The sequence below is a fragment of the Gallus gallus genome, chromosome 1, assembly GCF_016699485.2.
Source record: "Gallus gallus isolate bGalGal1 chromosome 1, bGalGal1.mat.broiler.GRCg7b, whole genome shotgun sequence".
Classification (NCBI taxonomy): Eukaryota; Metazoa; Chordata; class Aves; order Galliformes; family Phasianidae; genus Gallus; species Gallus gallus.
Window position 1 is genome coordinate 7,536,706 of NC_052532.1, and position 13,956 is coordinate 7,550,661.

The following is a 13,956-nucleotide window of genomic DNA, read 5'->3' on the forward strand; positions in this document are numbered from 1 at the left end:
ACCAAAAGAGATGAGATGCATGGAAGAACCAGGGTAGAACTTGAAAATACATCCATTACTTGAAAAAAAGTGGTGAGTGGAATCAGGATGAGTATACTGAGAATGAAGTTTCTTTGTTTATCATGCAGATGGAGTGATGAAAGAGCTTGTGCTCTACAATGTGATGACTCAGCACCACCTCAGCCCATCAAAGCAACTGGATCACCAGGAGGATTATCTTGCTTCTAAAAAACACTTTGCGTTGTCTTTATACTTCAAACAATCCCTTATCTGTTTATTTGTAAACTTCATCCTGTGTAAGACAAAATTTAAGTTCCCTTCTTCTATATCGTTGCGTTTAGCAGGCAGCAGCTATGGCTGCAGAGTAACTGACCAGCAATAGCAGAGGACCTTGCACTACTTACCAGTACCATGGGTATCAGTGCTGGGGATGGCAGTAACCTATTTTTTGAGCAATGGCTGAGATGACTTCTCAGAACTCAGTCAAAAGCTGCCCAGTCCAAACTCTCTGTGTCCAAAAACACCCCCACTCTTGCATTAGCTGATTACCCCAAATATTTGCAATTATATTGAAAGTTTATTACACATATTGAACTATTCAGTGTTTCATGTCTTGCTTGCTTTGAAACTTTGATCCTTTGGCAGTGAAATTTCTGAGAGTTTTGCCACCATCTCAACTAAACTCCAGCCCTTAATTCTGCATTGTGACCCTTGGGGTAAAAATGACAAGATGAAAGTAAGTGCCAGATATCATCAAAGTTAATAACTGACCATTTCATGCGAGTATGTTGTGTGTTTTAAGGATTCCGTTAGCAACAGAGAAAGCCTGTTCAGTGTGTGATCAAGGTGAATTTTACATTTAGTTTTTATTTTTAGTAAGAAATACATTTATCTGCCCACTTCGTTTCAGGGCGATCTTTAAGTTGCAGTACAGTGGCAGCAATGTTCCTTACATAAATTCCACTACTATCGTGCGTTGTCAGAAGCAATTAGGATAGGGAAGGTGCCAGGGAAATGCTGTCTGCATTAGGAACTTAAAAAAACAGTGAGATACCTTAGAAACCTGGGTAGAGACACAGGGTCCAGTTACAGAGAAATCTATTCCACTTACTCCCAGACTGCGGTGTCTAGAAGGGGAGCTGCGAGCTGCTGAAACTCCTGGGGCTTCACACAAACACTAAAGGGATTGTCCATGTTAAGCTATTTGCAGAACAGGGGCCCTTAAACTTGAGCTTCTCAGGAGTGAGGGTCGGAGCTTTGCAGTGCTCCTAGGTGTCTTCTGAAGACCCTTCAAAACAGTTTATTTCCTGACCACCGACCACTTATTGGAGTGAAACATTTTGAGCTCCTCTGCTGAAGTGTTTCTGCTATTACCTTTCCTCTTCACCCTCCGGAAAAGTTCAAATGAGAAATTAAAAAAAAAAAAAAAAGCAAAAACAAACAAACAAAAAAACCAACAGAAAACAGACCAACAACAACAACAAAAAAGAAGACATCTGAATGTAGGATCATTAAGGATGAAAAAAAAAAACACCTTTTTTTTTCTCTAGTTTTCACTGGGTTTCACCTCCCGTCCTTGAAACCTTTTTTTTTTTGTTCTTGGCAAATAAAAATACACTTGGCTTCTGAAATGCAACAAAGGTGCTGCATTAAAAAGCCACCTTCTTGCTAGATCTGCTGTCTTGAGTGCAGCTGGCTTTCCATCTGCTGAATTTAGGGAGAAAAATGGCAATTTTACACCTACTACGATTCTTGAAGAACCTCCTCTGCTTATCAGCACTACCAACGCTCTCCAAGGTGTGATTCTGGAATCTTTAATTTGAAGGTCAGAAGAAAGCAGGAATGTTTATTCCATTTTCAAACCCAGTGAAGGTTATCAGGAATGTTTTACGTTTCATCAGCAGATGGAATGAGACCATTCTCATCATCACTAGAGGGCAATATTGCATTTCTTAAGGCTGCAAGGATCTTTCCCAGGGCTTTCCACAGACACACAGATCATTTTCTGTGCAAAACCGAGTCTCTTTGAGCACAGAGCCTGCACACGATACTTCACAAAGAAAACCCAATTCTCAAGTGGTCTCTGGAGTGGAGGTGGTGCTGGTGAGCTACTGACTCTCATACATGCACCCAGGCAAATATACTTAAAAAAATAAAAAAAAAGAAGAAAAAGAGATTTGCAGAGAGAGCTCTTATGGGATTTGCTGTGTGGCAGGCTCAGAAATCCTGAACTGGAGTAGACTCTCTTAAATTTACAGCCGGCACTGAAGCAACAGAAAGAAGAGGAAAATGTGTTTTTTTGCATTGATCATAACTCTCTGTCCGACCTCCTCCTGTTACTACATTTTCCAAAGTGTGTGGGAAACTGCACTTTAAAATGGCCCATGTCAGTGCCTAAGGAGGCAGGAAGAAAAATCCAGGAATGACTGAAGCAAGAAATCTGTGTTAAATTCCTGACTGTGACACAGGTTTACTTCACGACCTTCAGCAAATCATGTAGCTGCTTGGGGCTGTTGGGCTGTGTTTAGAAAATACTCCTCCCTCCTCTGACCCCCTGTGTCTGTTTTGCCTTTTAAGATTATAAACCCATTCTTATTGCTTATTTCAAGATCATCAGTTTTAAGACGTAACTATCAGCTTTCTGTTGAGGACTCCCCAGAGAGCAGCATTCTTCCACATGTTGTGAAGCTGAAATAACCAGGAACTGATGGGTTGGGCAGAGATGCAGGCAGTGCAATGTGTCTGACACCTTAGCTCTGCTACTTACGTCTCCTGCAATACAACCAACAAACAGCACTGCTTCAGACAGCTCCTATGAGAAGTTCTCTAATAGCCAGCAACAGTTGCGATGAGAAATGAGGTGTGTGTGTGAAGGGAGAGAGCTCCACAAAATTATGTGAATATTAAACCCAGAGAAATCATTTTTGAAAAGGTTTCAAAGGTAAAGAAGGAAGCTCAGCCAATGTTAATCTATTTCTGTGTTACCCATAATCTCCCTTCTGTGGTCCCAGTCACTTACAATTCATCAAATATATTTTCTAAGCATTAATTAAATGAACCAGTGAATATTGTGCTGGGTAATGATCACAAAGTGCCTATCTTGACTGCTCCCTCTCAACGGCAGGAAGATAATGAGCACTGCATAAGGAATCTTACAAGATTTTGGAAGCTACTGCATCTGAGACATTTAAGTCTTTCAGCTGCAAGGACATGCCTTGTTCTATATTAATTATATATTAAGTGTTGGTTAACTGACAACATTCTCTGAGACAGCTTAAGCTCCCTTATGCTGTGATGAACAGCAACTCCCATCTCAATCAGCCAAGAATAGACATTTGTGCAGTGGTGCTGGTGAGAAGCAACAGTGGAAACTTCTGATCCCTGGGTGACAGGAAATTGGCATTGCTGCAGGTTCTACCTTGTGCTGCTCACTTGCCCACCTTTAGCTTGCAGCAGAGAGAAATGCCCAAACTTTGACTGACCATTGAGTTTACCGGTGCTTCAGGAGCTAAGAATCCCTGATCACAGTGCCTCATATGCAAACCCAGCAGCGTATCTGCACAAGAACAAATTTAGCACTGGTGGGAAAGGTGCATCACTGCTAGTACTTTGTTCCTGGAGTGGACATAGGAGGCCTCCGGACTGTCAGGGAAGCATCCTCCTGAGCTGGTGATGTCTTTATGTGGTCAGTGAGCATCAATGGCAGAAGGGAATTCTCCTGGCCTTTCTGAATTAAGTACATGGTACAATCTCAGAGAAATTAGCTCTGTGATCCTACACAGTTCCTTCAGGCTTATGTTCGTATGTCCTTTGCAAATAGTCATGAGTCATTAAACAGCAAGACAAGTTTTATGCTCACTTGCTTTAGCAGCAGAGCTGAATTGACCAGCACTCTGAGTTTCTACACAGCAAAAGAATAAAAAGTATTTAGCATTTCCCTAATGCTCAGCTCTAGACACAACCCCTCAACAAGAACTTGGACATCTGTCGTGTGGGACGGACCAGGCTCTGACTCTGCAAATGTACAGTTGCAGCATGAAAGATCACAAGCCAACATGTTTATTGCCAAGCAGAACCTGCCAAAAGTTAACAATATTCTACTATGGTCAGAATGACTCAGTGACCTTGACTGATAACAGTGTCACACTGCCAAACTAAAAAAACAAAACAACAGAATAAGTATCCCAAGTATCTATTCTCTCTTCTGCTGAAAAGATGTTTTTTTTTTTCCTATGAAAAATGAAAATAAAGGGTAAAGCCAGATTTCATGGAAAATGTCAAAATGAAGCAAAAGGATGTTGGTTTTGATGTGCTATCACCTTACCCCGTGCTTCCTCCTGCCCTGGGTGGGAAATGTGCTCAGACCCAAGAGAAGTGACTGAAATGGGCAGGTGATGCTCCCATGTCCTTCCCAGCTGGCTGACTCTATTGTGGCTAGGATGCAGGACAGAGCTGTCATCATTGCTCCATGGCTCTGTCAATGGGCTGTCTCTTATATCACTATTACAAAGCACTGACCAAAGGAGAAGACCCCCTTTCTGTCTCATCTATCCTGGGGTCTGGCTCATTATCCTTCACTATGTCATTTAAAACCTCAGAGGATAATGTGAAAAATATGAGGCCATTTGCTAACCAGGAGAAGAAAAATCACATGCACCAGTATAATGAACTTAAATGCAGATGTCATTATGTCCACTGTCTCATGCTAAATGAGTATTCTGAGCAACTCAGGCAGTAAAGCTCCTTTTATGTTCCAGTCCTGTTTGCTAATAGTCGTGGGTGCATACTTTATGTGCTGATACTTAAAGCAGACAATGGTCATGCTAAATAGTTGCCCTGTTAAGTAATCAGCCAAGAGTGAAAATCAGAGATACTAAAAACCCTAATTTACCTGCCTCCTGCATTAATTTTAATTCTGATCCCATGTTCTGCTGCCTGTGCTTGTGCCATGCTCAGGTCCCCCTTGCTCAGCAACAGGGACTGGACGGGATGCAGCAAGAGAGTACTATGTTGATTTGTGTCTCATTGGAGGGAAGCCACAAACTCTGAAAGTGAACGTGATTTCAGGAAGATGGAGAATTCTGGCTAACAAAGCTGTGGATATTGTTCAGCCTGGGCATATTCTATACTTGTAATGCAGTGCTTAGAGTCATGGTTTAGTCGTAGACTTATCAGTGCCAGATCAATTGTTGGGTTTGATGACCTTAGAGATCTTTTCCAACCCAAATGATTGTATGATTCTCTTCTCTCTCCCATCCACACTCACTGTACTTTTCTGTGAAGCTGCTTGCACCTTTTCCTACTGTCCATCCACATTTCTTCATATTCTCAAGAGAGTAGTCCACTGAACTCCTGGAAAACTCACAAGGTATTTAACCATTCCTGTGCCTCACCTTCTCCATTTGCAAAAAACTAAGGGATCTGCTTTGGAGTGCATAAGGCTTCAGCTGTTTTCTAGGTTATATATCCTGAGACTCTCTGCAAACTGAGTGCTCCTGTATCAACACAGAGAAGGAAGGGAATCAAGTAGTAGTACAGACACATTCCTCCCTGATGCATGGTTACAGCATCATACATCACACCAAAAGGCACTGATGTCAGTACAGCGAGTCCTGTTCATGCTCCTGTTCATGCCTCAGGTGCGGACCAGGCCTGACAAGAACATAAAAGCAACAGCCAGCTCAACATATTATTTTGCACATTGCTTCACCCTGAAATGTCCTGTGGAGCTTAGCTTGGCAGATAAGTTCAGCTTTGTACAAAAAGGCTGTTGCAGCTCCACATGGCTTGGAATTATGTGGCTTTTTGTCTCAACTGTGAGGTGAGAGCAGTCATCAAATCACAGCAGTGTACTGCCTTCTCCCCCCACCCTCTGTCAGCCACCAGGGAATTTCCGCACTCTCCTGGGCTCCGGCCCACCTCTGAGTGCTCTGTGATCCTTACCAAGAGTGACATCTTGGCTAGTAGAGGCAACTTGCTGGCTGCACTTTCTTGCATAACACCATCCATCCGTATCTGTGGGCCATCTTTCATTTCAGGCTCTTGAACCATTTTAGGAGTAGAAACCTCTCCAGCCATTCCACTGAGTTATCAGCAGCCCACAAAGGTAAGATTTGGCATGGAGTTTACTTACTCACTGCACCTACCCCTCCAGCACTGTGTTCAATGCCACTGTGATGGAGCTTCTCATAGCAGACTTTTCTGCTTGCTTCACTGGTGACAGCAAATCACACCCACTAGTGTAGAGTATAAATGCACAAACTGCAGTGAAAATGGAAATGATGTCTGTATGACTTTGACCTAGTTGCAGAATCTGTGTGTAGGCATTAACATAGCTATTGCTCCTTGATCCAAATTAGGTACAAGTCTTACATTGGCAGGATCCATCATTTTTGCATAGTACCTATCATGCTGTCTAAATGCTTGCCAAAATTAGACAAGACAATGCTTCCAGCATCAACGCATTCAAAACATGGCTCAAAACAACAAATTCATAGAGTGTTGATATTCTTACGCCTCAGGTGGCTGCATGCAAAGGAAAAACAGCTTATCCCCTTCTCTAAACACAGCACACTTATACAAATATATTCCTAGTTAAGCAGAAAACAGAAATAATGTTATGGGACTCAAGAGCCAGACTGCTATTAAGATGTGTGTATAATGGATGGCTTAGCTCAGAGCTGTGTGCTAAGTAGCAGAACCCCATTAGTTCCCTTCCTCAAGCAAAGGTCAGACTTCACACAAGTAAATCTTCCGACTGGACAGAAGTTTCTCATATCTCTAAAGAGACTCCAAGGAGCAAAGCCTCCCCGCAGGCAATTTATTACACCTTCCCCCTGGTGAACAGAGCAGGGGGCCACCCTGAGAAGGCTGCAATAAATTGTCTGCAGGGAGCCTTGTCTTCCAGCACAAACAAGGTCTGAGCGGCTGTATTTATACACTGCGACTGGGTGGGAGGAAGGGGTGTGCAGATCTTTCCCCTCAGCATGCATACAGCTGATGCACATCAACCAGCCAGATTAATGCTGTGCAGAGAGATCTGGCTTATGGCTCAGCTTTGCCAGACTTTTTAGACAGAAGCCCTGAAAGCAGCTTGCTTGTGCTGGGCTGGTTATACAGAGTTAAAATTCTGCTTTTTGCTACTGTTTCTACAGTATCTCAGCAATGCACTGAGCTGCAGAAATATAATGTGAGTGGGAGATGGCTCTCGGTCTCCTCATATATACCATAAACTGCCTGGAAGCCTGGTGCAGTGAGTTAGTGTCCCTGCGCTGGTAATGAGAGCAGGTGGGAGAGACAGCTCAAAGAAGAGAGGGAATCCCAAGGGAATTAAACATCTCAGAGCAATTCTGTGGACACACCTGGAATGATCAAACCCCATGGCAAAGTGGGGTCCAGCACTACCCTTCTTGCAGCCCCCTGTGCTGAGGAAGAGACCCGGGAAGAGCAAAGTAGAGCAATTTGTGTATATATGATTTTTCCTCAGCACCTCCTGCCAAGTGCTAACAGGTGACGTGGAGCATACCCATGGGTGACAGCAAATCTTGTCACTTCTCTCCCTCTCTTCTGCCTGCAGAATTGATGTATTTTACAATCCCTTCAGGCCTGTCTCTCCAGTTCCTGGAAAACCCTGTCTCACACCATGGGAAGGAGAGAGAGGGATGCTCCTTCCTCTTTGGAGGGGAGAGAGAGTAGCTGGTGATGTGGGGGCAGGATCCCTCTGCTATCAGCTCTCTTCCCTTCTCTTCACCTCAACTTCCTGATGGCTTTCCCTCATCCCACCTGCCTTGCTCTGGGATATACACAGAGGTCCTACAGCTTGTCCATTCCCTTCTTTTTCTGCCTGGAGCAAGGTAATGAAGACCCACAAAAGCCTCTGGTGGGGAAAATTATAGATGGAGGAACATAGGCCATTATGTGCAAGACAAATAAATTGCACTGTTTAATTTGGTGTGGTCTGTTCAGCTTTTCCTGCCCCAGCAGCCTGCTGTCACCACCACCCCCTAATCTGATTTCTCGAGGTCAAGTGAAGCTGGCTGAAAGTGACTGGCATACAAAGCATTGTTGTGTGAGGGAACTGGGCATGTTGCGAGCAGCATGCCATGTAACTACACCCCATACATGTCTTCTGGCTAATACAGAAGGCAGCAATGTATTTTGGCAGCTAGCTGTAAGATCCATCTAGCCCTATGTACAATCCACATTAGCAAACACTGTCTCTCTTTCTTCTAGGGTTCGTTATTTCCAAATAGACTACAGTTCCTTTTATTTTTAACATTAGTCCTTTTCATAGAATCATAGAATCACCAAGATTGGAAAAGTCCTCCAAGAGGTCCACTTCTACTCAGGTAGCCAGATAGAGCTCTGTAGATAGGGAACATCTCCTCAGCCCTGGCTAGGCCAACCATGTTTGAAATAATCTGAATTTATAGGCTGCAGTTGAAGTTGAAGCACTCATTGAAGATTCAGCAGGTGAAAAGAGGCAGCTACAATCAGGGAAGAGAGGTAGCTGTTTTAGAGTATGACATACTGAATTCCAAAGTAGTCATCTAGAATCAGGTCAGAGGAATTGTTCCTAAAAAGTGCCTATTTCTGGGAAGAGGCTCTGGTAATCAATCATGATACAGAATCGTTGGCCAGATAAGTGTCTCAGGTTGTTGTGGTGAGTCCCATCTCAGACTTCTGTCCCACCTACCTCAGACCAAAGCCATGGACGGTGCACACAGAGCTGTATTCCTTCAGGTTAAAGTAAACATGAGTGTTAAAGCCTGTGTTCCAGTCCTGGCCTCTTAAGGCCACTTTGTTCTCTAGTAACTGTGGTGAAATGGCAGAGGGTCTGGGTTCAATATTAAGGGACTTGAACCCCCACAGCTCCTATGCTGACTTCAGCTTAGCCAGTGTGTCTGAACACATGCCAGATGTTGCTGGACACAGACATTCCTCAGTGGGAATACTGCAGGGCCATAGAGACAAATACACTGCCCCGCAGCGTATTTGAGTATTGAGGATTTATTTAACATTCTTTTCCATGGCTTTCTGGAAGAAAAGCCATTCTACATGAGAGTACCACTGATTCAGCGTGACGACTTCTGCAGCGAGCTGTTACTGTCTAACTGGTGGAGCTACCCTGAGAACGGGTACATGCATTCCTGGGAGAAGATCCACCAGTGAAGTGAATTTTATTTGCTGAGCTTGTTCATATACAGTAACAGCATGACAAACACCCAGAAGATAAAGAGATCAGACTCATGCTGATGGTTCCCTAGCTAAAGATTGCTAATCCTCCAAGGCCATTGTTTGAGGATGAGAATTCACTGCAAAGCTGGGCTAACTTTGCTTTCCATGAACAAACAGCATGTCTGGGCTCCAGTCCTTTCTCACTTCAAAGATTTATACAAAAGGAGTAATTTTGCCTTCCTTCTGCCCATGTGAACCAGAGCAAAATGCCCCCCTTCCCTGTCTAAAGCGTAGCAACCTTTATCGGAACCCCTGCTACTTCTGCTTTCCGTTGACCTCTTTGCTGCCTGGGTCTCCACTCTTTACTTAGGTTCCTGCCTTTTGCTGTGCAGCCCATGTTGTGAGGTACAATTTTGCTGTCCTCCTCTGATCTCAGAACGCTTCTGTAAAATCAAACAACCCCTCCTTCCTTCATCGCAAAGAGGAGGCAGGGAATGAATTTCATCCACAACCAAGTGACCAGCGCTTTAGAAAGCCACCCAAGAAGCTAATTCAGAGATGAGAACTAACAGCACTCCCATCTCACTGTCAGTTGTCCTACCTCCCCTGCAAGACACACGGCACTCCCTCTTGCTTTCATATATGGCTTTAAAACCGTATAAATAGTTATTAGCAAAGAGTCTCATAAAATAATAGTGCACATTTGATAGTCACATAAAAGGTGAAAATTGTTCCTCCATAGGTTCTCCTCTTCACAAACTGCCATTTACTGTTCTTGCCCGAAGCCTCGTGTCTTCAGTTGTTAGCTAGTGTGGTTGATTTGTACATTTACTTAGATTTGAAGAAAAAGCCCACACGACTACTAAATCCTGATACAGTCTTCTCTGCAATGAACATCTGGCACATCCAGTTACTTGAATTACTACTTCCCCAGCTGGGACTCCTGGCACCAAGCTAAGCTTTTCTTGCTGCAGTTCTTGAGAGATGCAGTGCAAGAAATGTACCTACAGACACAGGTAGCCCCTTACCAACAATGCAGTAGGCTTCATGGACACCCGGTTCCTTAAAAATTATCACATTTCTAACTCTTTAAGGAACAGCATTACTTATCTTTGCTTTTCACTTCATGGTGGCAGGGCGTTTTTGTTTATGATCTGGGCATGGATGGTTTTGTAAGCCACTGTGCACCCCTGGACTATCAAAATTGGTTGGTCTCTTCACAGCCTTTTCTTCAGTCCTTGTATTAGTTCTGAAGCTGGAACTCAAACCACTGGGTGAAAGATACGTGAGGCTTTTCCAATCTCATCCAGCTGGCCAGGATCAGTTTCTTCTCCAATTGCCTTCTGCTCAGATCAGGTTTGGGGGTAGACATAGGAACTTATTACATGCTCGGAAGCTTTTTCATTGTCTTTCTAGTATCTTACATCCTCAGGGAAGGAAAAGCAGTAGAAAAAGCAATTTAAGTTAATGCCCATTCGTAACTCGTGAGGCATCCGGCCTTCTAATCCATTAAAAAATGTAACCATGTGACAATCCAATCACTACAATCAAAAATAAGAGTATAAATCCAAACTTGGTGTGCTATTCACACTTTCTCCTTTCAACCACTAAATGCTGACTTTTCCCCTCTGGTTTTCTCTTACAGATTTTGATTATGGAACAGGAGAGGTCACTCATTTTCTAACTGTTGCATGGATCCATACTTCTAAGATGTCCCTTGGCTAAGATCTCACTAGAATGACTTGCCTCCATTTTGCTGCCAATTCTCATAGAACAATACAGATGGCAATATTTATGCCCGTTGAGTGGTCTTTGAAATGAATATGAGAATGGCTCTGGAGCACTGGCTTTCACACCTCACAGCTGTACTCCTGAAATCTGCACTTAGCTCTTGCTCATTCAGAGACTTCTCTGCTTTGCATGAGACTACTGCCCCAGCAGTGAACTCCTCTGTTTGGCCTCTAGGCAAGATGCTTTGATAACAGAGCACCTATGTTCTTAATTATTATTATTTTTTTTTAATTTGCTTATCAGTCTAATACTCTTTCAGAAAAGTACCTTCAGTTTTGTGCAGTTCTAAACACAGGTGGATCTGGATTGCGTAGACTAGAAATGTTCAGCTCTGGATCTGTCCTTATAGTTTGAAACATCCGAAACGTAATAGAGTAACCTCTTCCCGTGGGACACAGCAGACCAGTTCTGGACTCATGGGGCTCTGTGCAAAAATGGGGATATAACAGAACAAGGAGTCTCTTCTCCTGAGAATCCTTCATTGTAATTGGAGTTAAATGAATGACAATCACTGTGCAGAAAAAAGCTGTACTCGGGGGAAGAAATTCAAATGTAAGTCTTCATTTTTTATGGGTACGAATGGAATGAATGAGAGTGATGTCAGATGTAATATAATACTGGAGTGGAAAGGCTAACAGAAAAAGACACAGTAACGCTGCACTGGCTAGTTCTAGACATGAGCTATACATTAAAAGTAAGTCAAAACCCCCAACTTAATTTTGTACATATGCCATCCCACTCCCAGCCTCTCTCGGGGTGTTTTAAAGTTGCAAGGGCAGATTTGTCTTCTCAGAAAGTATCTCCCTCGAAGGCAAAGATGCCGTATACAGAAGAGCACCAACAGCTTCCTAGCATCACCTAACACAAACAATTGCTGCAAAATCCCCAGAAGAAAAGAAATTCTCCCAAACTGGCATAAATTTCATTAAAATCTTTCTACTCTGGTCCAGTCTAGTCTATGAGTATGTTCTACGCACATGCAGAAGCCAAACTGGTCACTAGAGATTATTCATTACACCACATTGTAGTTGAACCCGGAAGTCAAACAACGATGACGTTATAAGAGGATTTGTTTGGTCCCTGACATAATGCACAGATCAGGCACAATCCAGGAGAAATGGCTGGCTTGGTGAAGAAGTGAGTGCCCTCCCTTCAGTTGGCTGTCCCAGCAGAAAGAGGTCTTTGTTCCATGGTCCTGCCCAGCTCAGACTTTCCAAAACTCATAAATAAAACCACCAATCCATGAAAGGCATAACATCTGATCTTCACTTTATACTAGCATTGCTATTATTACTGCTGATTTACATTTGTGTCAGAGGAGTGTACAAGGATGAGGAGATCACAAGGAACTTCCATAAAGTGTTTACTTGTTCACAGGTGTGGCAAATGGACAGACCTGCTTCCTGGCTTCTAGGAAACAGTTCATCCATACCTATATTGATACCCGGACTGGGCTCTGAGAACCTGATCTAGCTGTAGGTGTCCCTGTTCACTGCAGGGGAGTTGGACTAGATGACCTTTAAAGATCCCTTTCAACTCAAACAATTCTATGACTCGACATCCCATGGGAAGTGTTTGCTGTCATGCACTTACCTGACACAAAAGTGCAAAACAACGGGTCCTGACTTTTTGGGGAAGTCATGTTCCAGCACCCTGCGGTCCAGCTGAAGCCAGTTCAAGTGTCCCCTGGCAAGAGAAGAGACAGACGTGAGCCCAGCACCAGAGACACTTCTTGCTGCTCTTTGCAGTGAGGTCTAAGGTGTTACAAAAGATGAACTGGAGTGCATGCTGTTTGCCCTTGGCTACTGCATGATATTTGGAAAACACACAGCAAATGTTTGAGGAATGGAGGCGATAGCATCCTGGCAACATTTCAGTCTGGGAGCTGAACAGCTAAAGTTCAATCTGTCAGAGTGAAAGCTGGCAGCACCGACCAGACAGGACAGCCCAAAATGTAATGAGCTTCACCTTTTTATTACAACCCCCCCAGAGCAGCTGTATCATTAAAAGTCTGTCAAGATTTTCATTAGAAATCCTTACCGTTAAGAGTTTCCACAATGCCTACAATATTTCACTCAAGGCTAAATCTGTCTGTATACAGACCCAGACAGTTTATTTACCACCCACATGCTTGCAGTAGCCTCTCTAGGTTTGCCCAGCTTTTGCCTTTCCTCCTTCAGCGAGCTCCTGAAAAACAGCTGCTCCACGAAGCATTCCAGCTCCAATTACCACATGCTGCTCTTCTTTTGCCTAGATGATACCTGTCGCTGTTATTTTCTCCTACTATTTATCCATTTGTGCCTTGCAGCTGGAAGCTTTCCTGGGCAGCAGCTCTGTTCTTTGTCATGTTCCACGCATTGTAAAGTGCTGTGTGCGTGCGAGCCGTATTTTGTAAACACCGTTATTTGTATTACAGGGGCATCTCGCTCCCCAGCTGAGAAAAAGACCCTCTTAAATTAGGTGCTGTGGAAATACATAGGGTGAAATTCAGGACCCGCTGAAGTCAGCGGGAATTGTGCTGCCACCTTCAGCGATGCTGGGGCTGCATCCTGCAAACATTTTGCTATTGAGTTCAGTCAGACCAGATTTCACCCAGAGGGAGAGGCAGCCCATGCCTTCCGCGCTCTGCTGTCTAGACAAGCGAGAGGAGAGAGAATTGAAGCAATTTTGGGGAGAATCATGCAGCAAATAAAGCAGGAAATGGAATTCAGATGTCCTGAGCTCTGTTCCACTGCCTGTCCGCCAGCTCATGCTAATCCTCAAGATTAATTCTTTATTCCACCAAAATGAAAAAAAAAGAGGCTTCATTAAAAAAAAAAAAAAAAAAGTGTTAAATTAAGTTCTAGTGATTCCACAAGTGTTAGGAACGTTCCCTGTCAGCAAACACACTCAGCTTTCCCAAGGGTCTGCTCATTGCTCCTTAGCTGCGTGTGTACTTTAGGCAATGAGAAACACCCTTAGAAATTAAGCAACGACAGCCCTTTAGCA

The 13,956-nt window shown here is 43.6% G+C and overlaps 1 protein-coding gene and 1 non-coding gene across 11 annotated transcripts in view; both read right to left on the reverse strand.

Annotated features, from left to right (window-relative positions):
- FRMD4A (FERM domain containing 4A) overlaps positions 1-13,956 on the reverse strand; it is a 358,105-nt gene that overhangs the window by 78,148 nt on the left and 266,001 nt on the right. For all 10 annotated transcript variants that reach the window (XM_015298894.4, XM_015298935.4, XM_015298850.4 and 7 more), the window contains one exon: positions 12,562-12,654. In XM_015298894.4, the coding sequence (XP_015154380.1) occupies positions 12,562-12,654 (93 nt within the window). The remainder of the gene's footprint in view (positions 1-12,561; positions 12,655-13,956) is intronic.
- Positions 6,799-6,895, reverse strand: MIR1460 (microRNA 1460). The gene has a single exon (NR_035026.3). It is a non-coding gene; the product is annotated as a microRNA 1460 (primary transcript).